Below are 23,195 nucleotides of genomic sequence, written 5' to 3'. Positions count from 1 at the left end.
GGTTGTAAGTGTGAAAAATAGTCATAAGTCACTTTTTTCACTGCTGTTGTAACTTCAAACAATCACTAAGCAAACTGTTATAACTGAGAACTAGCTGTACTGCCATCAAGTTAATGCAGAGGCTGTTGGCATATCCCAGTCATCTTACCTATAAGTAGGCTTTTCACGGAATTTACAAATAAATATGAAATAAGTGGCTCTCAAGTGGTATCTCAAGTTTCCTGTAGGCGTAATAATGAAAGGAAGATTTAACATGAGTAATAATAATGAAAGGAAGATTTAACATGTGCTACCCTGGATCTTTGAAAAATGTTTTTCTATTAAATTGTAATATGAATTTCAAATATGAAATCTATTGGAAATTTAATTACAAAATATGAAAATTCAATTCAATTTTAAAATTTAAAGGAGACGTACAATTTTAAATGGTGTAGAATGTGGAAAACCTTGTGAAATGATGTAGACACTGTACAAAATGTGACATTTTAATGTTCTTCTCAGGCCCTTTTGGACCAATAGAGATGTTGTATGTGTTCAGATTTTCTTATTTCCTGTATTGAATTGCCAAAGGACTCAATTTGGAAAGCAGTTTGTTGCTTTATCTTGAATATTAATCATACCAAACAATATAAAAAGAAATAACTACTTTCATGAAATTTATGGATCAAAAGAAGGAAAAATGATAAAGGCTAATATCTTTGTTGATGCCATATTTTCATTTAAATTGACAATGAAATTTATGAATCAATTATTTAAGGAATATTTGGCTATACATCAGTCAACTAATTCTGAATGGTATAATTTTAAGTAGTTTTGTAATTTGCCTCATTAACTGGTTGGTATAATGAAACTAAAATATCAGTAAACAAATAAAATTTAAAATATACTTACTGAATTCAGTTTCAAAAGTAGAAATAGTAGTTTTGGATTAAAATACCATTTCCCCCCACATGGAGCTGCATATTAAAATTCTTTTGCAACTGTGAGGCAATTATATTTCTTCAGTAATTTCAGTTTTTACTTTCTATATTTGACTATTTAGGTAAGATTTATTTTTCTATTTTTGCCCCATGAATTAGTTATATTAGATATTAGAAAGGCAATATTAGAATTGCAAAGGAGCTTTTTCCTCCCAGAAAAAGTCTATAAAATTAACTTATTTTCTCTTAAAAAACACATTTTCTTTCCAAGGCTTATATGTATGGCCTGAGAAAGTTCCTTTAAACTCTCTAGTGGTTAGGCAAACAAAGAAAGGTTATTCCCTCTCAATTGAAAATACCCAGGTAAGTAAAACACTTTGACTATTCACTTAATTTGGTTTATTGAGACAATGTTGTTGCTCCTTCCTTGTTCTGTTTGATTTAGACTAGTCTGCAGCTACATGTAAGGATTGACGCATACCTACACTGCAAAGGAGTTGATGGGTAAGCATAGGTCGCAGATAATTGCAGACTAGCAACAGCTATGCAATTCTTTCCGAACCACAGATGCATGTGTTGCAGTCTAGTTCTTGCCTTAAAGAGACCAACAACAGGGGTTCATAAACCAATTTAACTGAATAGTCAAGGTTCAAATTACATGGTTGTTCACTCTAATCTTGGTTTTCATTTGCTGTAAACCCATTTGTTGTTTCAAATTGGCCACCTATAATGAATGGAAAGAAAAAAGGGAAAGAAGGGTATTTAGTTCCTACTGCCCACCAGATGCTTCTGCCAACCAGACAACAAACTAGAACAAAGCTCAGTAAAGTAAATGAGTACTCCATTGTAGTTGAACAACTTGACTATGGAGCAAAGCCATTTATACTGAAATATAATCCTACATGTTTCCATGTTAAAATCGAATCAGAGTCAGCTTCACACAGCAATACATGATGTACTGCAGGATGAAATGGGACTGTGAGTAGAGTTATGGGGAAGATAAAGGTTCCATTAACTAAAAACGTTTGAAATTTAGATTTCTGTTTAAAGTTTTTAAACATATCTGTTTTCCTTTTAGTAGGAAAAATATTTATTTTTAAAAGCCATATATAGAGGATGAGTGAAGTTTGCTGAGGCATAGTGCTTAAATTGTGGTCTTGTACAGATATCTGTTTCTCTGTTTCAACTATATCATAGGATTGTTACAAGAATTTTAAAAGGGAGATACCCCTGCCATGATTTCCTATTTTCTCTTATTCTGATATAGATTTCCTAGTGGGTGGAACCTAATAGATTTATTTGTCTTCCAGATCAACTCCTAAATTTTGATCTTGACTGTAAACTCTTGCTGCTGTTAAGTGCCACTGACTGATATTATTGTTTTCCTTATTTAATATCACAGGGGCAGTCAGGACGAGATGGTTACCCGGTAACTTTATTTTGCAACCTTTCCTGCATACTGTTTATTCCTGCTTAATCCATTTTCACTATCTATATTTTATTTGCCCCTTCAAAAGTATCAAACTAATATAACTTCACCCACTTGAACATCTGTTTACTATCTTTAAATCTAGCTGACTTTATTAATATCAGTTCAAGATATTTAATTATTATTCAAAGCACTGTACTTACACTACACTTTATAAAGTTCCCATATGCATAGTATTCCTAGTAATGTTGGTCTAATAAATACATGCTAGTGTTAGCATCTGAAAGCTATCTTTACAGTAGAATATTAACCCTATTTATTGACTACCATACAAAAGTATTCCTTAAAGTCTCCCTATTACTCAACCATTATTACTGACATTGCCGCTTTCTAGCATATTCCATAATTTATATCCTGAAATATGTTATTTGTTCCTCAGGTAGCACATATGTTGCTAATGTATTCAATTTATGGAATGTATTGAACATTCGTTATGAACACTTATTTGATGTTGGTATGGCATAAATGAAGAAGAATAGGAATCTCCACTGGCTATATCATGTTGTGAGCTTTTTAATTTTTTACTGGTTGATTTTTCAAATTAGCTTTAAGTTCAAATTATATATATTTAGTAATAAAGTCCATGAATTCCAAAGAACTTAGTTCTGAGCAGATCTAATTAAATCTATTATAAGTAGCATCATAACACTTCAAAGAGAGAGGGTTTCCATACTGACAATGTTCCTTTTCTTTTCTTCATGGCGTTATATTTCTTCATGCATAGTCATTATTGTGTTGTTGTTTTAAAGGATGAACAATGGCTTACTTCTCCCTTTTTTCCCATCCTATAGATGGCATTATGAGTGTGGGGAAATCATAAGATTAAACAAACTTCTGATAACATTTCTTTAAATCTTTGTATTACAAGCAACAGTGTAAGTGACCCATTGTTGCTGGATTATATCCCCCCCCGCTTTGATATCTTTTAGTCAAACACAACTAAAAAGCAGTTAGTGCTGTGAAAATAGCAGAGATTTATTGATGTCTCTTAGTTTAGCTACTACCAAAGGCAAAAAAAGGTGCAATGAATATAACAAACAAATCAGTTGACCAACACTGAGAATTTCCTGTTGTAAAAAGACTTAAATATAGAAATACACAAATATATTGAATTGTATACTCAGTACAAAAAGAACTTTAGATTCAATTTTTTTAGAAATGCCCATTTTTAGTCCCAATTCCATAAAATACAGAATTCTTAAAAGTCCTAGAATGCACCAAATTTGATACGTAAATTGCTTGATAATAAGTTTATAAACTGACCTTGGTAAGAAAGCAATGCATATTTATGCTTTCTGATACAGTACATTACATTCATTCATAAGTTTACTCTTTGGCATGAAAGCAAATAATAAAGTATTGTTCTTGGCAAATATCAAATGAGATTTTGGACTGGAGCCTAGAAGCAGAATTGAAAAATTCTCAACATAAGTCTTTAACTTCCAGCATGGCTGAAAGTTTTTACCATCTTTTTCTTTTGTACAAAAAGACAAAAGTCCTTTAGTACATTTCTTGTAAGGGATGGCAATTATTTAATAATTGTGGTATTTTCCAAGATGACCACATTTTTTAAATGCTTGATAGATTTTCTGTAACTTGCAGAGGCTCATCAGTAATATTGGAATAATTATTTCGTTTTGGGAGCAGCACAAAAAGATATAGCCCTTGGCTTCTCACTGCTTACAAGATAGTACAGAGAGTGGATCATCATTCTATTCCATTTCTTATCTTAGTTCTACTTATACTCTTGCTCCCAATTCAATCAAATTATATCATTAGAATCTGCTTATATATCAACTAACATTGATCCTCATGTAAACAGATGCATGTCAAAAAGAAGTCCCTATAACTTTACAGGGGCATGTAGCATTGTCTTCACTCTTCATATAGCCCTTGTTACTCCAGTTGTATTTTCAGAGAAGACAATTCCAATTAAATAAAAGTTACCCTTTAGTGAAAATAATATTTCATCATATTGAAAATAAGGGGAAGAAAAGGCAGGGAGGTCTGTAATGCAACTTGCCCATTTAAATAATCTCCCTTGGAAACTTTTACAAATATTTGTTAAAAGGATTGTCCCAACAAATAAGTCCAATCGCATTTGGTTATTTGAATATAGGAATATTACATAAAAGAGACATTTATAAAGCATCAAACACCACATTTGTTATGGATCCCAGAAGTCTGCAGTTAATCACTTAAACGAATCATCATATATGTTACAATAATCTACCCAAAATATTAATTGTGCTTTGATGTGACTCAGTAAGGGTTACAGCCAAAGTGGCAAGTACAGAACAAAATAGGTAAAATATTTTCAAAAAGATGAATTTTCATGTATGTATGCTTATACATTCAGCATATTTGGGCATGCTGGGATGAAAAATAGGCCTGATACCCTCTGAGGAATTCCTGATGCCAACCAATCCCTTTGGTTATCTTCAAGTTGGGTAGAAACAAAGAAAACTAATGGCAGAAAGAGACATAGTGATCCATTGAGTCGGTCTTTTAAGTTTTGTTTTGTTTTTTATTTTTGTTGGATAGTGGGCATATGTTTATTCCAAGCATGTTTAAACTCAGTTACTGATGACTGACCCACTTGGATATCTGAGAATGAAAGTCTAGCAGCATCATCATAGTCTTTGCTTTCTCTACTCTAACTGATAATGAAGTAAAAGTGCATATATAATGCATATAGGCTAGCATCCATAGAGAAAGAAGGCTGAGCAAAAGAATTTAGAGACCAAAGAGGAATTTACAAATGGGTCTAAGTCAGGGATGCCATCTCAAGGTCCGGGGGCTGGACCTGGCCAATGGAGTGCTTAGATCTGGCCTGCGGGACCAGCCTGGAAACCGCAAAGGACCGGCCCGTGGTGCCTCTGCTAGTGAAAATGGAGCTCGGTGTGTGTGTGCATTTTTGCTAGCAGAGGGCTATCAAAACAAATTAAAAACAAAACAAAAGGAGAAATGTTTCCCCTTTTGCATTTGAGCATCCAAGAAGGGACAGGAAATGAGAAAGGGAAAGAGGAAAGAAAAAGAAAAAGAAGGGAAGAGGGGAAGAGAGCATGGAAGAAAAAGAAGGAAAGATGGAAAAAAGAAGAAAAGAGAATGAAGAGGGAAGGAAAAAGAAGAAAGGGAAGGAAGGAAGGAAGGAAGGAAGGAAGGAAGGAAGGAAGGAAGGAAGGAAGGAAGGAAGGCAGGAAGGCAGGCAGGCAGGCAAATTTTTCAATGTTCCCTGCCAGCTTCCCATAGGGAAATTCAGTGGGAAGCTGGCAGGAAATTGAAAGTTGCTCTTGCTCCCACTGCTTTTTTGCCCACATGTGCTCATTCTGTTTCTCTGTTTATAGTATAAGGAGATTATAATGAGAGTGAGGGAGGGTCTCAGGGAAGTCCTGCCTTAGTACTTGGCCACCACAGGTGTCCCTGACATGAGTTCTGTGTCAGACCCACCATGGCCATGGCCATGCCCTTGCCATGCCCCACAGGCCCCCCCAGCCTTCTGAGATCAAACACAATCCTGATGCAGCCTTCAATGAAATTGAGTTTGATACCCCTGGTCTAAGTGAATGGGTCAAATAAGAAAGAAAAGCTTAAGAAACCAAATGAATGAAAATGAAATTAGCCCGCAGTTCTGACCTACAATGCTTGTGGCATAATTGAATTCCTACCTCATTCATAAGTTTCAAATAGCATCAGAATATATTGCTTACAGATGTAACACATATATGGACAATTATAATGAAATATGGCCATCCTCAATTGAAATTTTTGTGTAAAAGGCCAAAGGCAGGCAAGCAAATTTAAAATATTTCTACCTGAAAAATATGTGGCATGTATCTGCAAAAATGTCAGAAGATTAAAGTAACAAGTAGGCACACTTTTCTGATGAGTGGGGATGAAGACTTAACAGATCACAAAAAGAGGGTACTACAGAAGGTCTTGACAGGAAGATAATCAAACAAAGGAGCAAGCCCAGTGATGGAAACAATAAACAGAAGCAACTGATGTAGAAAATACTCTGCACTGCTGAAACATTGAAACTTCTTTCTGACCATTGTTGAGGAAGCAAGTTCTAAGTCTTCAGGGGAAGAACAGACACAGAAATAGGATGATATATTCCTACACAGGGGATGTGGCTGTGCTCTGCAACAAGATTAAAGGACAATTTCTGGTAGTTGATAAATAGTTGGCTGAATGCTAGGAACATAGATCAGGAAAGCAACACCCAAGATTTATCTAAAGCATTGATAGTTATTCCTTCCTACGAATCCGTGTTTGGACAAATGGTACTGCAAACCAAAGGGATGCCATGATTTTTGAGGCTCAAGAAAGAACACTTTTCAATCTCCGGTTGGAGGATCGAATGATGCAAGTAGTGGATTAAGTAGATGATCCCAACTGGAGATATTTTGTTTCTAGGACTGTAGCCTGTGTTATCTGTACAGTAGACTGCAACCACAGAATGGACACCTCATTATGACTAGAAAAAAATGAGTCCAGCCAACTAATCTTAACTTATTATTTATATATTATAGAGGCCTCCCTACTCCAAAGGATCCTAGGCAGTTTACATTTTAAAAACAGAAGACAATAGTGACAAGCAAATTGAGTTTTGGTCGCCATGATGTAAAAAGATGTTGAGGCTCTAGAAAGAGTGCAGGGAACAGCAACAAAGATGATTAGGGGACTGGAGGCTAAAACATATGAAGAACGGTTGCAGGAAATGGGTATGTCTAGTTTAATGAAAAGAAGGACTAGGGGAGACATGATGGCAGTGTTCCAATATCTCAGGGGTTGCCACAAAGAAGAGAGAGTCAAACTATTCTCCAAAGCACCTGAGGGTAGAACAAGAAGCAATGGGTGGAAACTAATCAAGGAGAGAAGCAACTTAGAAATAAGGAGAAATTTCCTGACAGTTAGAACAATTAATAAGTGGAACAACTTGCCTGCAGAAGTTGTGAATGCTCCAACACTGGAAATTTTTAAGATGATGTTGGATAACCATTTGTCTGAAGTGGTGTAGGGTTTCCTGCCTGGGCAGGGGGTTGGAATAGAAGACCTCCAAGGTCCCTTCCAACTCTGTTATTCTATTCTATTCTATTCTATTCTATTCTATTCTATTCTATTCTATTCTATTCTATTCTATTCTATTCTATTCTAATTTGTATTTGTCCAGAAAATAAAATAACATATAGCAATAAGGAAAATAACTTCCAATCTAACCCATGATCTGGAAGAGCAGCCAGGTTTTCAAGGATTTTCAGAACATCATCAGGTTGGGACCCACATGGATCTCTGGTGAGTGTGAACACCGGAGTTTTAAACTGAGTCTGTACCAATTGGAAACTTATTGGAAACAATAAGTAAGAACACCTATTAAATAGTTATATGCTGCAGAAGGAAAAGGGAATGTGTCATGGCATGATTATTGGTCTTTTTACAGCTGAGTGTGTGTTTGTTACTTTTAGCAGAACAATTATTTCTCAAAGACAGAAACCATGGAGGCGTTTTCTGATTCCTATACACAAGTATATTTGCAAGAATTAGAGGAAAACTGAACTATTTATCAGATTTTTAAATAGAATGTCTTTTCCTCTCTCTTACTCTTTCCTTACCTCTTTCCCAGAGCTATTGCTTCCTAGGATACTGCACTAAGCTGGTGATGAACTGGCTGACTGAAATTTCTTTGAGAAATTGTGGGTAATGGGTGAAGTGCCAGATGTTTTGAGAAGAGCAAATGACTTTATCTTCAAACCCAGGAAAAGACAAAATCCAGACCATTGGCTCAAACCAGACTTTGACATGTAGTTAAATTCCTGAGTAGATCATAAGGAGATCAGCCTCCTTGAAAATGATGTGGTGAGCTAGCACTGAAGATGTTACCTAGGTAGGTGACAAAAACATCTGCAACCAAACAACCAGGCTCAGACAGAATCAAGGACTCCCCACAAGTAGTAATTACTAAAATTCAGCACTGATTTTTTCAAGAACAAGTTTTATGAATCTTATCCTATTCAGGTAAAATATTTTCATTTCAGCAAAGCATTTGACAATGACATTTTGTGACATTTTGATGAATAAACTAATATAAGTGTAAGTTTGAAGGAATTCGGAGTCTTTAGCCTTAGGAACAAAAGACTGAGTGAAGATAAGATAGCGCTCTTCAAGTACTTAGAATGGTGTCATACAAAAGACGTCAAGGCATGTTCCCTGTTGTTGTAAAGCACAGAATACAAAACCGTAAAATTAAGTTACAAGAAGATAATGCCAATTGAACGTTAAGTGAAAAATAATAAGCATTGAGGGCAATGTTTGGAAATCAATGAACAAAAAAGAACATAGGTTCCCCTTCACTGAATATGTTCAGGGATAGTCCAATGTGTCATTAGAGGATTCTTTAGTTTAGATTCCTGAATGAACAGGAAATTGGGCTCCGTATCCTAAATATCCCTCCCAATTCCATTATTCATTTGTTTCCTCTAAGGAAGGTTGTACAAAGTAGTAGGATATGCTATCTCATAATGTAAGAAAACTGCTAATAAAGCATGCCATGACCTTGTATTTAGTCAAACTGGTGTTCTTAGATCTCTGAGATTTTATTTGCTTTGCTTTGTCATTTAAATTTGCATATTTATTGTTTTGAAATATGGGTACAGTTAATTTACTTCTTTTAAGGCTTAGGAAAAAAGTTTGATGGTATAAAGAAATGTATTTGTGAGCAATATGTTCCAATGATTGTAGAGACTGCATTAGGAATTCCTCTAAAGAATTAATTTCATATAAAAGGATGGCATCAGTTGGATCCAATCAGGTTAGCTGCCTGTTTCAAGCTGATATGAAAAGGTGTGTTCGTATTTTTAAAACATGTACATGGAGAACATGTAGCCCTCAAAAGAATATTGAATTATAGCTCATAGCAGCCTTAGGCAGCCAATTGAGGATTATAGGGGATTACAGTTGAACAACATCTGGCAGATCGCTGGTTCTCCACCCCTGTTTTACAATTCACATTGCCTAAGGCTTCAGCAGTTCAATAAGATGAGCTAAGATAATCAACTTGATGTCCTCCAGATGCATTGAATTGTAAACCCTGTATGCCCAGGCAGCCTGGCCAAAAGTCATAGATGGAACTGTAGTCCAAAGTACTTGGAGATACTAGGTTGCCGGACAGAAAAATGTTTTGGAAAATAATTATGTCCATCTGTGCCTTCAAGTGGGTGGCTGCAGAACTTCTCATCTAGTATACATGGCATTCAAGTCATTTTCTCTAATGGCAGTGAAGTATAGAATCCTAAGTACTATTTTTATAGTATAAAAAGAATCCTGTAATTGAGGGCCAAATTGAATATGACCTTAAACGAAGCTAATAATTATATATGTATTTGTGTATTTAAAACATTTAGGTGGAAAATGTGGATGAAGGGATCCAGATCAGGAGCCAGAAAGAAAAAGGAAAATATATTAAATCTTTCCCTTTCCCAATTTCCAGTTTATATCTCCTGCCCCCTAGTGACTAATCAGGCCACCTTCATTCAGATCTTAATGTCCATGGAGATTCTCAATCATCCAGTCATGGTTGTCCCAAAGGTGTTTTGGGCAACTGGACCTTCTTGTTTTTTCCTTGAAAACTGAAGAAGCTTGTTCAGTTTATTCAGATCTATTATCTCCCTATTTGTTCTCTTTATTTCATAGGCAACATTTTCATTTCATTTCATTTATCCATATACTTTATCATATTTTTGTTGTTGTTCCAAGTTTCAGTCTTCCATATGCAATGGTTATCACCAATGAAGCAATAGATTCTGACCTCATATTACTACCTTTGGTGGACATGCCCAGCGGTGAAGGAATTTTGGGCGAAAATCAAAAAATGGTTGGAGAAAATAATAGGAAAATCGGTGAAGGGAAAACCAGCGACCTAACATTTTTTAAATAAATAGAGAAGGTATAGACTAGATTACCAGCTTCACTCACATTCACACTACATGCAGTATTTTCTTAATACAATCTAATTTATCGCAGTATACATTTGCTTTATTGTCCCCAACACAAGGGGCTTCAGAAATTCAGAAACTTTATTGTTGTTCTAAATTACTTTGTTCCTTGATTTGTTTTGGAGCATCAGCCAGGTTCTTTATCCATTTTTTTGGATATGTTTTCTCCTATTAGAACCAGAAGTCAGTTCAAGGCATGAGTTAAAAAACAATAAAAACACTATAGTAACAGTAACAGAGTTGGAAGGGACCTTTGAGGTCATCTAGTCCAACCCCCTGCTCACGCAGACCTATACTAGGGATTCAAACCGCTGACCTTTCTGATCGACAACTCAGTGTCTTTGCCACTGAGCCATCTTGCCATGACAAATGTAATCCTTGATCCCTTACCACTAATCTTTCTTCCCAAAGTAATAATCAAAAAGAAACTATTATGAGTTCATTTTTCCTGGAGTCTGCCATCTAAAGTAGAACTTCCCATTGCTGTATATCAGACTTTACCTGGAATTCAGCTGCAGTTTCAATAACTAGCTAATAGCAGAGGCTTCATAAACAGTTATATATCTATATCATCTACATCATCTATATCTATATCTATCTATCTCAGGCAACTGCAGTGTGTGTGTGTGTGTGTGTGTGTGTAAAGATATTTATGCCAGTTTCAGAGTTGGTCTTGTCCTTTTACTCTTTTACCCTTTTACTCCAGTGGACTTTTGAGTGTTCTTTTCCAGGCCTTGAGCGTCAGAGACACCTGTTCCATGTTTATATAACACTTCTGTCTGATCCGAACATTATCCTCTCTTGCTAGCTTCAGCTCTTAGTTTCACAGCAATGCTCTGGGAACAATTCAAGATAGTGGAAATGAACGCTAAACAAAAATGGCTGTTTAATAATAATATTTTTTTTAAAAAAAGAGCTACTCTTATTTCCTTATTTTTCCCATTATTATTTTTTTTTTGCCAGAGAATAAATATTGGATAATTAAAGTTACTTCCTGTGCAGCACAGAGAAACTAGGATGCTGCTGAAGTAAAATTTTGATTCTTAAATAATTGTGATTCTTAAGTAAGATATATATATGTTGTATTCTATAATATAAAGAATCATAACAACAATAAAAAATTTAACATTTTTCCCAGCATTAACTCCTTGCTTCCTTGTAAGAATGAACTGAGAATTCAATTCATGGATTTTTTTTCTTGTAGAGAAACGTTTTAGAAGATTTTTTTTTTTGTATGGAAGATTTAACTTTTTTAAAAAAATTGTTTGACAATATCTATCTTAAATGATATGTGGAAATAATTCTAGACTATCCTGTTTCTTGAAAGCCAGAAAAATTAAACAGATCCATATGGAATGAACAGACATGGACAGCCTAGGCTTTTTCTTTTCATTTTCCACTGTAGAACTCCCAACTCTCTCGCTAGCTAGAGCACAATCCCACTTTTGTCCTTGAGTTCAGTTAGGTTGGGTGTGTCATACACAACAACAACATGTTGTGATTCAAGGCATTTTTTTAGCCATCAAAAACAATGCCATTCCTAATTGCATTGAACTTTCTTTTTAATTAGTGTTTTCTTTTTTTAATTTTATTTTTGGTTCCTTTATAGAGGAACCTTTGTTTCATTTCGATCTAAAGCTGAAAATGAAAAAAAGCAACCAACTTGGAAGAGAAAAAAGAAACCAACTGTGCTTCTTTTTATAACTACATTTATGAGCACAGCTTTTGTCAAATAGAGTTAAAGTCATTCTCTATTCCATCCTCATTGCTGATTGTCAAATATACTAAGTGTTTTGTTTCCCAAGGTACACGCAAAACATTGAGCAGTTTAAAATGTTTTCCTTCTGTTTATGAATCCTGTAGAAATACTTTTAATTAATCTGATTGTCTGATTGCATTTTAATTATAGAGAATTAGGTTAGAAGGTTAGCGACCTTGCTTGCTCCTGTCTGTCCCTGGAGGAAAAAAACATTTGAGTTTAATTTACTGGTTTTTTGGCATTCATGCACAGTTTGATGACTATCTAGACAGTGACTCTGTGTCTAAAAATTTGTCCAGTCCTTTAAGATCTGTGCTTCAGATGTGCAAAACCTAGAAATATTGGGAATCGTAGTATCATTGTCATAGATGATTCTTGTCATTGTCAAGAATCATGACAATTAGATTTAAGTTTGACAAAAAAAGCAAAACAGTAGAAAATCCAGTTGGATTAGATCATGGGAAGTACAGTAATTGTTCCACTCTACTCTACCTAGATCAGACCCTGCTTAGAGTACTGTATCCATTCTGGGTAGCTTAGTTCAAAAAAGGACACTGACAAATTCTAGGAAGTTCGGAAGACAGCTATCAAGGTGATCAAAGTTTGATGAGAAACAGTTGAAGGGTTTAGCTGGTAAGGCTGAAGTAAGGTAAGGGAAGATATGATAGCTATATTCAAATATCTGAAAAGTTGTCACTCAGTAGGGAGATTGCTCATTACTCCTGAGGACTGGACATGAACCAGTGGGTTAATGGTACAAAGAAAGAAGTTCAGGTTAAATATCAGAGGAATTTCCTGAGTTTATGAACTGTTGGGCAATGGAACAGGTTGTCCCATGAAGTGGCGAATTCATGAACTGTCGAAGTCTTCCAATAAAGGTTGGGCTGTCAGAGATGCTCTAGAGGACCCTGCACTGAGAAGGGGAGTGAATTAGATTATTACTTTGGCACCTGTCAACTCTGGCATTCTCTGATCTACAAGGAATGGCCCTTCTGACCTGTACTAATAATACCTGGATAGCTATGTGCAGGTAGACTTGACCTTGTCCCCTGGCAAGCACCTACAGTAATTACTTTCTTGGCTACTACAGCTCAATAGCCCAGCTATTTTGGGAAGGCAAAATGGAAGTATTTGAAAAAGCAAAAACAGGAGCAGGAGCAGCAACGGTTTTTTGTTTGTTCCAGGTTAGGACTTCTTTTGATGCCTCAAAAGTTTGTTCCTCTTACAAAATCTTGATATTTTTGTAAAATTAAGTCATTGTTAAGATTTAACTTACAGCCATGGTTTTAGAGATTCTTTTGAGTTTGGGAAACACTGATGTTTCAAGGGTTCAGTTATACGTAACATTGTTTTTACTTTCTTTTAGTGAATAGAGAAAATTTAAGAGGAACATCTGGGATCTTGAAATGCTATTACTGGGGATGGCATGAAGGATATACAGTAGTATCCCAGATTGGCATTTCTTTCTCCTCCCATTGCTCTAATGAAGTGTTTCTCAACCTTGGGCACCTGAAGATATGTGAGCTTCAACTTCCATGGCTGGTTCAGGAATTCTGGGAATTGAAGTCTGCACATCTTCAAGTGCTCAATATTGAAACACTGCTCTAAAGGCTAGGCAGGATTTCTTATTTTCTGATCATCAGATACCTAAGAAACCTAGGTAGTACTCAAAACAGCTTTGTACTTCAGGCAGAAGGACTGCATTCCGCATCATTTGCCAGAAGTGTTCCTATAGGTAAAATGATACTTAACCAGTGTATTATTTCTGTACCTAATAAAAAGCTCAACATTTAGAATAGTGCGCTAAAATATCCCCCCCCCCCAGCTTTTAATTTAAGAAACAGACACCTTATTCCTGGGCCAATATAAACTTTTAATAGCTTGTGCAGAAACAAAACTTTAGCAAAATAGATTGTAAGCTGATTATGGTGAATTTAGGAAATGATAAAATGTGCTTTCTCCTGGGAAACTCAGAACAATTTGTATACTCTCTCTCTCCCTCTCAAATTTCCTGGTGAAATTTGCAGTGTAGACATAGTAAAAAGATTGCCTTAACAGACATTATATTCGATTCATAAAAATATTTTGAAGTTGTCACCTTTGCTTCATTCCTAATTATTTAATCATGTAATATAATACACATGAAGTAATGGGCCTAGTTATGTTAGTGTATGTAGACACAGCTCTAGTTAGTTATAGGATCTGTCTGCACTTTCCTTATTTCAATCCATCTCTTCTAGCTTGGAAATCATAAAGCTACACTAAGCTGATATATATTTATATTTTACCTATTGAAGATGGATTGTTCCCATGCTATGATGAAAAGGGGAATATTCCTCATTCTAAGAATCCATATGATGGATTTTTTTTTCCCAATAAAATTTTATTTTATTAATGTATCAAGAGTCATGTGATGTTAGTACAGTTTTATTTTTTTATTTTTTTTATTTTTGCACTTTGAATGCTATTTTCTCTCTTTGAACTGCTGTAAGGGCAGAAGGGGTTAGATGAGACTAAAACTTGATAGCCTCATTTAACCTTAACCTTTTACCATCTTGAAGCAACCTCGTTGATCTGGATTGAGTTATTTGAGTAATGAAGTACCAGTCAGCAAGAGTAAGACTGACAGAATTGAACTCTATATTTGGAAGACATCTGCAGGCCCTAGCACTGAATTAATGTTTAGAGGCTTGCTTTATATATATATATATATATATATATATATATATATATATATATATATATATATATATACACACACACACAGCCATATGCACATTTTAAGTAATAGTCTTGGGGGGGGGGCATTTATAGTACTAGATTTATTTCCTTCTATTTTGTTTCAAATTTTATTCAGTAGACTTTTTTCCTAAGCTCAGAGGCACCCTCTAGTGTTTTTGTAGGCTATGTAAAAAATCATCTTTGTTCCATTTTTTAGGATTATGGTTCTCTTGAAAAGATAAGTTATTCCCACTTCCTTTGTATACTGATCTGTATCTACTTTCAGAACACCAACCATAGATATGTAAAGCAGAAGTGGAAACTTTCAATGAATTTCTATGGGGATTCTCAGTCATCCAGGTCATGGTTGTCCCAAAGGTGCTTTTTCAAAAGGCAACTGAACTTTGTTTTTTTGCTTGAAGACATTTCGCTTCTCATCCAAGAAGCTTCTTCAGTTTCTTCAGCTGAAGTATTGAAGAAGCTTCTTGAATGAGAAGCAAAACATCTTCAAGCAAAAAACCAAAGTCCAGTTGCTTTTTGAAAAAGCACCTTTGGGACACCAATGAATTGCACTGAAGGATGGCAACATCCAGATCTGCAGGCAGCATGTGGTTCCATTCTGCTGAATTCCTGAAGGCAATAGGGTAGGAGTAGGTGCAAATACAAACTTATTTAGAGAGATGATAAGGACTTTGCCGCTTTTCGTTTGTTTCTAGCACAGTTCTAGAGAACTATATCATGTGTTGCCAGAATCTTTTTTTCTTTTTTGTTCAGTTTGGGTGTGTGGTGTTGTTGCCTTTAAGTCAGTTTTGACTCCTAGTGACTCTCTAGGTGAGTCCCTGCAGTTTTCTTGCCTAGGAAGAGGAAGAGTGATTAGCCCAAGTTTATCCAGCTGGCTTCATGCCTAAGGTAGGAATAGAACTCATGACCTCCCACTTTCTAGCCTTATCCACAAACCCAAACTGGTTCTCTGCCAGAATCATAAAAGGAAACATTTAAAAAAGAAAAACATATCCTTAAAAATAGATACGAAATAGATTTAAAATCCTACCCTGATAGAATAGATAGAATAGAATAGAATTCTTTATTGGCCAAGTGTGATTACACACACAAGGAATTTTTTTTTTTCGTGCATATGCTCTCAATGTACATAAAAGAAAAGATACATTCGTCAAGAATCATAAGGTACAACACTTAATGAAAGTCATAGGGAAATAGTCAATATAAATCTTAAGGATACCAGCAACAAGGTTACAGTCGTACAGTCATAAGTAGGAGGAGATGGGTGATAGGAACGGTGAGAAGATTAATAGTAATGCAGACTTACCCATATTAACCATAATGTTGTTAAGAACCTTAAAAGCCTTATAGTATATGGGCTTTCTTATCCAAGAAATGCATGGCGGTTCTTTTTAGTGGAGCACAAGGCTATCAGAATTGACACCATGGTTGGACAATTAATATGCTAGTCATCGGATCAATGATAACTACCTCTTTAATTAACTGTGTTAATTATTTCTTAGTAGATATATTTTTAATACAGAATAAAAACACACACACACTCACATAAATATCTTGTTATTATTCATGTCAAGAATTGGAAACTCATCCACAGACTGCCAGGCTACAGTTCCCAGCATCCCTAATAATTGACTAACTTCATAAACCCAATGACATCTGGAAGGGACATCTGGAAAGGACAACCATTTCATTAAGTGCACTAAGTGAATTAAAACATTGAATAATAAACACCAATCCATTAATAATATTTTTTTAAAAAACTTTTACTCAACTCATTCTAAACATATATACCCTGTTTCCCCAAAAATAAGACATCCCCTGATAATAAGCCCAATTGAGCTTTTTAGCGTCTGCGCTAAAATAAGCCCCCCTGAAAATAAGCCCTCCCCGAAAATATTTAAACGCATGCACAGCCGGTCCCTGCCATTTCCTCTGGTTAGTGTTAGGGAGACAGAGCTGGAAATCAGGTAAGATGGCAAGAAGAGCCCCATCTTGCGCCACATGCCCCAAAATAAGACCTCCCCGAAAATAAGGCCAAGCGCTTATTTCGGGGTTCAAAAAAATATAAGACAGTATTATTTTCAGGGAAACACAGTAACTTATTTATCAATCCAATAAAAATATTATAAAAATTATAACAACAAGCTATCAAAATCTTTGCATTCCAAATTAACTCCTGATGTTCTATCTAAATGCATTGTTCTATGTATCTTACACTATAAAAGTTGAATTAAGAAGTATCTTAAAACATTAACTTGAGAAACATTTATCATATGATAGATTCAAGTATGATAAAAGAATGAATAACTCAGTGACACTATTAAAATGCATCTGGTTAATATAACTGCTGATAAAAAAATTCCTGTGGAATAACTGTTTCTCTAATGCATTCTTACACCTTGCCTCCACTAGTTCCCTCTTTATAACAGAATAATATTATAAATTAAATGCAGAATCTGCTTATCATGGAATAATCGAGACATTTTCCCCTGGAGCATAGGAAGAAAAGCAATGTTTATTTTTCCCTTGCCTTTATAATCCCTGTGTTTTATGGAAATCTCTCAGATAGTTGAGGACTTTTCTATACATAGTGGGAAATGATTGTGAGAATTAAAGGAGGACAGAAAATTGGTGAAAATTGCACATCTCCTTATTGTTACCTGGAGCATGGCGATCAATAACAGTTCTTTTAATTAATCAGTTTTATTCTCATTTTTGCTTTGCTTTATAAGTACCAATAAGTCTCATGGGACCAATGTAGAATTTACAGTATGTTAGTAGCAGATTTAGTAGCTCTTTAAGTCATTAATAGTATTCCCTGATTTATATAAATATATTACTTATTATAGCAGTACACTGAACAGGTAATCTGAATTTTTTCTTATTGTAAACTTATCTGGATCCTTTTCAAATGAACATTTAATAATTGTTCTGTACTGTGGTCTTTCAGAATGATATTGCTTATTATATCACTTTCTTTTTAAATAAAATTATATTAGAATCTAGCAGTTTCTGCCTATTTATAATTTTGCTATTTTTTCTTTGCTATTTTTTATGCAAGTTTTTAGCTCATTAATTTTGGTACAATACATTCATCAATCTATTTCTCTCCTGTTTTACTTATAATTGGCCCATAAAATCCCAGATCATTGACTGCACACAAGTGTGCACATAGTCTAAATTATTGCAGTATAAGGTATCAGGTTTTCTAGCAAAAATTGTATAATCTTATTTCCCTTCCCCCCCCCCCGACTTTTGGGGAGTATTTACATCTCTTGTCTTTCTGCCTTAGGTTAATTAATCTTGTAATTGATTTCAAATTTAAATAAGATAGTCCCTACTATTTACTGCCATCTATTTTCTATCTGTGTTCTAGACACAAAAAGTAACCTGTAAAAAGTCTATCCAAAAAATGTATTGAGATAAAATCAAATAAATAATTAATTTACCAATTTAATACTTTTAAGATTAAGCAATAGTTATTTAAATAAAATCATAATAAATCATTTTAATAACTATCTGCTGTCAATAAATTTAATAGTTAATGCTGCACCCATTAAATACAACTGAAGTACAATGAATTCACTGAGAGCCTGCCTAATATATTTGGAGGTTTTTTGATGTAAATTATAACAATCACTCCTTTAAAATGCTGAATGGTATGTCTTCGCTTAAAAGGACATAATGTCTGTGGAGCAGGGAGTGGCGTCACTTTAAGAGATTTTTCCCTCCTATATTGTTCCAAAGTTATTTCTCTTAATGTTATATAGAAAGATTTTGTCAAAGAATGGCAAAGCTACAGAGGAAGAGGGAGTTGCCAAATATTATTTCTCACTCCATTCTTTTTATGGAAGTTTTCATAGGGTGCATGCTATCCATTATGAAGTATAATTGTGTGAATGAGTTAGGGTATTCTGCTTCTAGAGGTCAAATGACAACTGATACTGTTATGATAATGGAAACTGATATTGTGGCAGTGTCTATAACTTTCTTTGAATCCCAAACATACAGAAAACCGGCATCTCATTATTACTTCCTTCAACTTTTGGAAGTAGAAGATACTTCAGCTGTAAATATAGCAGAATGAAGGGATGAACCACAGATGTTCCACTAGACCACAGCATGCCGCTTCATTCTGCTTATAGATCCCTTATGCCCAATTACTGGTTATAATTACAGAAGAGCTAGAAGATAAAGAGTATTTAACAGGGCAATGAAATCTCCTTCCAATTTCAAAACCTCTGAAAAAAAACATTGCATGTGGCTGGCAACAGACCAGCAAGCTGGAAGCTTGTATTCTGTTGTTTCACCCCAGATGCCTTGTTCTTCCTTTGTATAATGCCAACCCATAGCTGGCAATAAGAGAAGTATATTTTGTCCCAGAAATTTGTCTAACCTCTATTCCTTCCCTTCCATCCTTCTTACATAGTGGGAATGTTACTTTGTTGACTGGGGGATTTAGAGAATTGAAGTCCAACAGTCTGGATGACACCAGGTGAAGAATGTTGATAATTATCTCCTTTGAGCTGAACATCATCATCATCCGTAGAACATTTTTGCCTGACCTCGTGTGTCACACAACTGTAATTAGGTATAAGCAGGGGTAAAATCCAGCAGGTTCTGACAGGTAGCGGAAATGTTGAGTAGTTAGGAGAACCGGCAAATACCACCTCTGGCTGGCCTCAGAATGGGATGGGAATGGAGATTTTGCAGTATCCTTCCCCTGCCATGCCCACCAAGACACACCACACCATGCCCACAGAACCGGTAGTAAAAAAAAATTGGATTTCACACTGGGTATAAGATTTGTAAAAGTATCTGGGATGGGGAAAATGAAGAAGTTAGATGTGCCAAGCAAATTTCCAAAATGAAAAAGATATGTTAATTGGCCTTATATAAGCCTGCCTCCCTCCCCTCAATATTTATTTCTGCTTCTTCTCAGCAGCATCTGTTGCAGAAGAGTAGAGAGAGGAACCAGCATTACCAGTCTTTATTTTGAATTCACTGATGTAGGTACAGTTAGCCTTGTCTTTATAGAAGATGGCATTTTTACTCTGCAAGAAGGCTATTTAAGTTAATGGGGCAATAAAGAGTAATCAATTACTGAGGCCTAGAGTACAAGCTGCACTGTGTTTCATTCCTTACATGCCTATGTTGACCTTGATTTATGGCTTCTTGGAAGACACTGGCTTGTTAATTTTAATTTTAATGCTGCCCAGTTTTGGATCAACTTTTTTGAGGGCATTAAATCTCATAAAATTGGAACCATAGGATACTATTAAAGGAGCATAGAAAAAAAAACTAAAACAGGGATAGTTTCTGATGCTTATGCTAGAGCTGCATCTGGTAGAAAAAAGAATAAAATGAAAAACAGATTGTAGAAGGAGACTTTTTCAGCTAATCTATAAAGTCAGCAGGATGTTTCCATAATGTTGCATTTAATGGTTCAAATTATTTATAGAAAAAATACAATAGTATAACATCTAGATTACCCTTTATTTATTTAAAAGACTTACACGGCCTCTCAGCTTAAGAGACAGAACTCTGGGTGGCTCACAGCAGTGAGGTACAAAATCAAACCACCATAAAAGCAATGAAAGCAAAAAGCTTTTAATAGTAGCTATAAAACATACTGTGAGCAAAAGGAGAGGCAAGATACCTGAACTTTTGGTCGGTGGGTCCCATTTCCAACATCCAGGAAATTCTCAAATCCATTTTGAGAAGCAAGTAGATCAGCAAGAAATGAAGTTTGTAATAAATTTGCTATATTTTTTAAGGTGCAGCCGAAGGAGTGGAAGAAATAGGCAATAAATTATTTCAAAATGCCCGTTGACCTTGTAGAAGGCCCCAGATTCAATCACTATATTTTCAGTTAAAAGAATTCCTATATATTATCACTAGGAAACATAAATGTTGGCCTAAAACCTGGAATGGACGTTGTTCAAGTATCTCTCATTGTTAGCAGTGCTGTGGAGACTGCAAGGAGACTGTGGTTTTACAATACCTGTAAACCACGTGTAGCCTATTGCTATGTTGAAGGCAGTGGACACCTTTTTCAAAAATCATCACAATTTCCCTGAGTCCATCACTTGGGAGGAGGTTGCTGGTAGCAGCTTGAAATGCTGTCAACCATGCCGTTCATAAGCGCCCCCACCATCTGAAGCAGAGTAGAAATGTTTGCAAAAACTTCCAGAAGCTGTGCTCCATCTTTTCCACCCTTGTTTGTTTTATTTAACTTTTGGCTGGGCATGAACATTAATTGTCCCAGTTAGCCCCATCTTTGGGTATAAATCAGGCAGTATGAACACTGGAGAGACAAAAGTTCATTAGTGCTCTATTAGTGCCCCTTTGTCCACATAATCTAATTTGATACCATTTTCTGACTAGGGCTCTACCTAAATTGGGCACTATAGTCTTAATTTCATCACTCATGCAATGGAAGCATCATGAGATATAATACTCCTCAGGGGTATTCTTTTCATTTTTGACTTTAGTATATTTTTTTCAGTTTTTGTTTAATAAAGGCATTAGAAAACTATGGGTGTCAAACTCATGGCCCACGGGCCAGATGCATCATGCGCTGGCCACACCCACCTCTGGTTTAGCAAATGGGGAAAAGTCACAAAATTTCACATGATGATGTGATGTCATGAGTTTGACACCTGTGGTCTAAAGCCTGGAGAGTCACTGCTAAGCGATGGTTTATTTATCTGGTTAATTGAATTAATCATGGTTGGCTAGATAAACGGAACACAGTAAACCTAAACTATTCTATCTAAAGCATGGTAGCTCAGTTTATACAACCCACCAAAAAAAAAAAAGCTATATTATAGATGAGTATACTGTTTGAACCTATCAGCCTTACTAGGTAGACCAGACAGGAAACAACTAGAGGAGCTAATTCTATTTTATGGTAATGCTATATTAACAGAATTGTGCAATCTGAAAGTAATCCTGCGGTCTCTTTTACAGAAATATAAAACTCTTAATTGATCATTTGAAATGTGCCAGGATTTAATCCTTCCAGAAGAAGCAAAAATGCTTGAAAATGATTTCCAATTCTGCCCCCCAAAGTGATATTGCCGGTTCTTAAATGAAGAAGAAAAAATCTAGCTTTCTCTTCCATTTGGCGTGTTTCATCCACTCAGAAGAGATTTATAGACAATATCCAAATATAATGGGAAGCAGGCTAAAAATTGATTAAATAAATACATCCTGTCACAACCCAGAAAAATATTGCTAATTATTAGGGGCGGGCATGAGGGTTTGGGGTTTCAAAATCAAGTTCAGACTTAAGCCTAATTCTCCTCAAACTCATAGGGTTCTTACCATGGAAGGTAGTTAGTCAGGATACAAACTGGGATTAGTCCTTTGGGATGTTCAAGGGAGTCAACAGTGCCAGGAAGGAAATAAACCAGCACTATATAAACCACCCCCTTTAGGGTGGGGCTCCTAAAAGATGTAGAAAACCCCTGAAAAAGAATTTTGCGCAGAACATGGCAGCTTTCTCGCCTTGACTTCAAGGCAGCTGGCAGAAGCCCTGCCAGGAGTTCAGGGTTCCTGCACTTGGGAGGGCCACCATTCTGCCCTTAACTGTGCTGAGAAGCACGCTCTGCTCCTGGCCAAGATTGCCAGGGTTTGTTTAGAGACTGAGATTCAGCCACTGCCCCAACTGCCCAACTCTGTCCTCCTGCCGACAGCAACATGCACCTCAAGTAAATCCTGCTTCTCTAATTTGGGTGAGTGAAGGAATTTGCTAGGACTTTTATAATCTGGCCCCTATAGCAATAGCAATAGCACTTAGACTTATATAGCACACAGTGCTTTTACAGCCCTCTCTAAGCAGTTTGCAGAATCAGCATATTGGCCCCAACAATCTGGGTCCTCATTTTACCCACCTTGGAAGGGTAGAAGGCTGAGTCAACCTTGAGCCTGGTGAGATTCGAACTGCCAAACTGCTGGCAGTCGGTGATCATAGAAGTAGCCTGCAGTACTGCACTCTAACCACTGCGCTACCATGGCTTGTACAATACAGTTTGTAGTGATATCAAAGCAACAGAAGTGAGACTGGTGCTATTTAGGGTCTCCTTGCACTTTACAACCATTAGTTGGGATGTAAGAAAAGTGTCTTTAGGAAAAGAAGGGAAGAAGCAGGAAGCAGCAGTGATGGCTGCATCTCCACAAACCCTGGTGAACTAGGGTCCTGGCAGGTAGGAGGGTGGAAATCTGTCCTTGCCAAGAAGCAGAAACAGGGTTGCCTTGTTCTTTAATGTGGAGATAGGAGGGCATCT

General features: G+C 35.9%; 1 protein-coding gene across 1 annotated transcript in view; it reads left to right on the top strand.

Moving 5' to 3' along the window:
- COL23A1 (collagen type XXIII alpha 1 chain) overlaps window positions 1-23,195 on the top strand; it is a 284,794-nt gene that overhangs the window by 195,133 nt on the left and 66,466 nt on the right. Inside the window, exon 5 of the mRNA XM_087887485.1 lies at window positions 2,323-2,349. Within this exon, the coding sequence (XP_087743611.1) occupies window positions 2,323-2,349 (27 nt within the window). The remainder of the gene's footprint in view (window positions 1-2,322; window positions 2,350-23,195) is intronic.

The sequence above is a fragment of the Pantherophis guttatus genome, chromosome 2, assembly GCF_059756535.1.
Source record: "Pantherophis guttatus breed Tessera chromosome 2, ASM5975653v1, whole genome shotgun sequence".
In the NCBI taxonomy this organism is placed as follows: Eukaryota; Metazoa; Chordata; class Lepidosauria; order Squamata; family Colubridae; genus Pantherophis; species Pantherophis guttatus.
The sequence above is the reverse complement of the archived record's forward strand: the minus strand, read 5'-3'. Positions and strand labels throughout refer to the sequence as shown.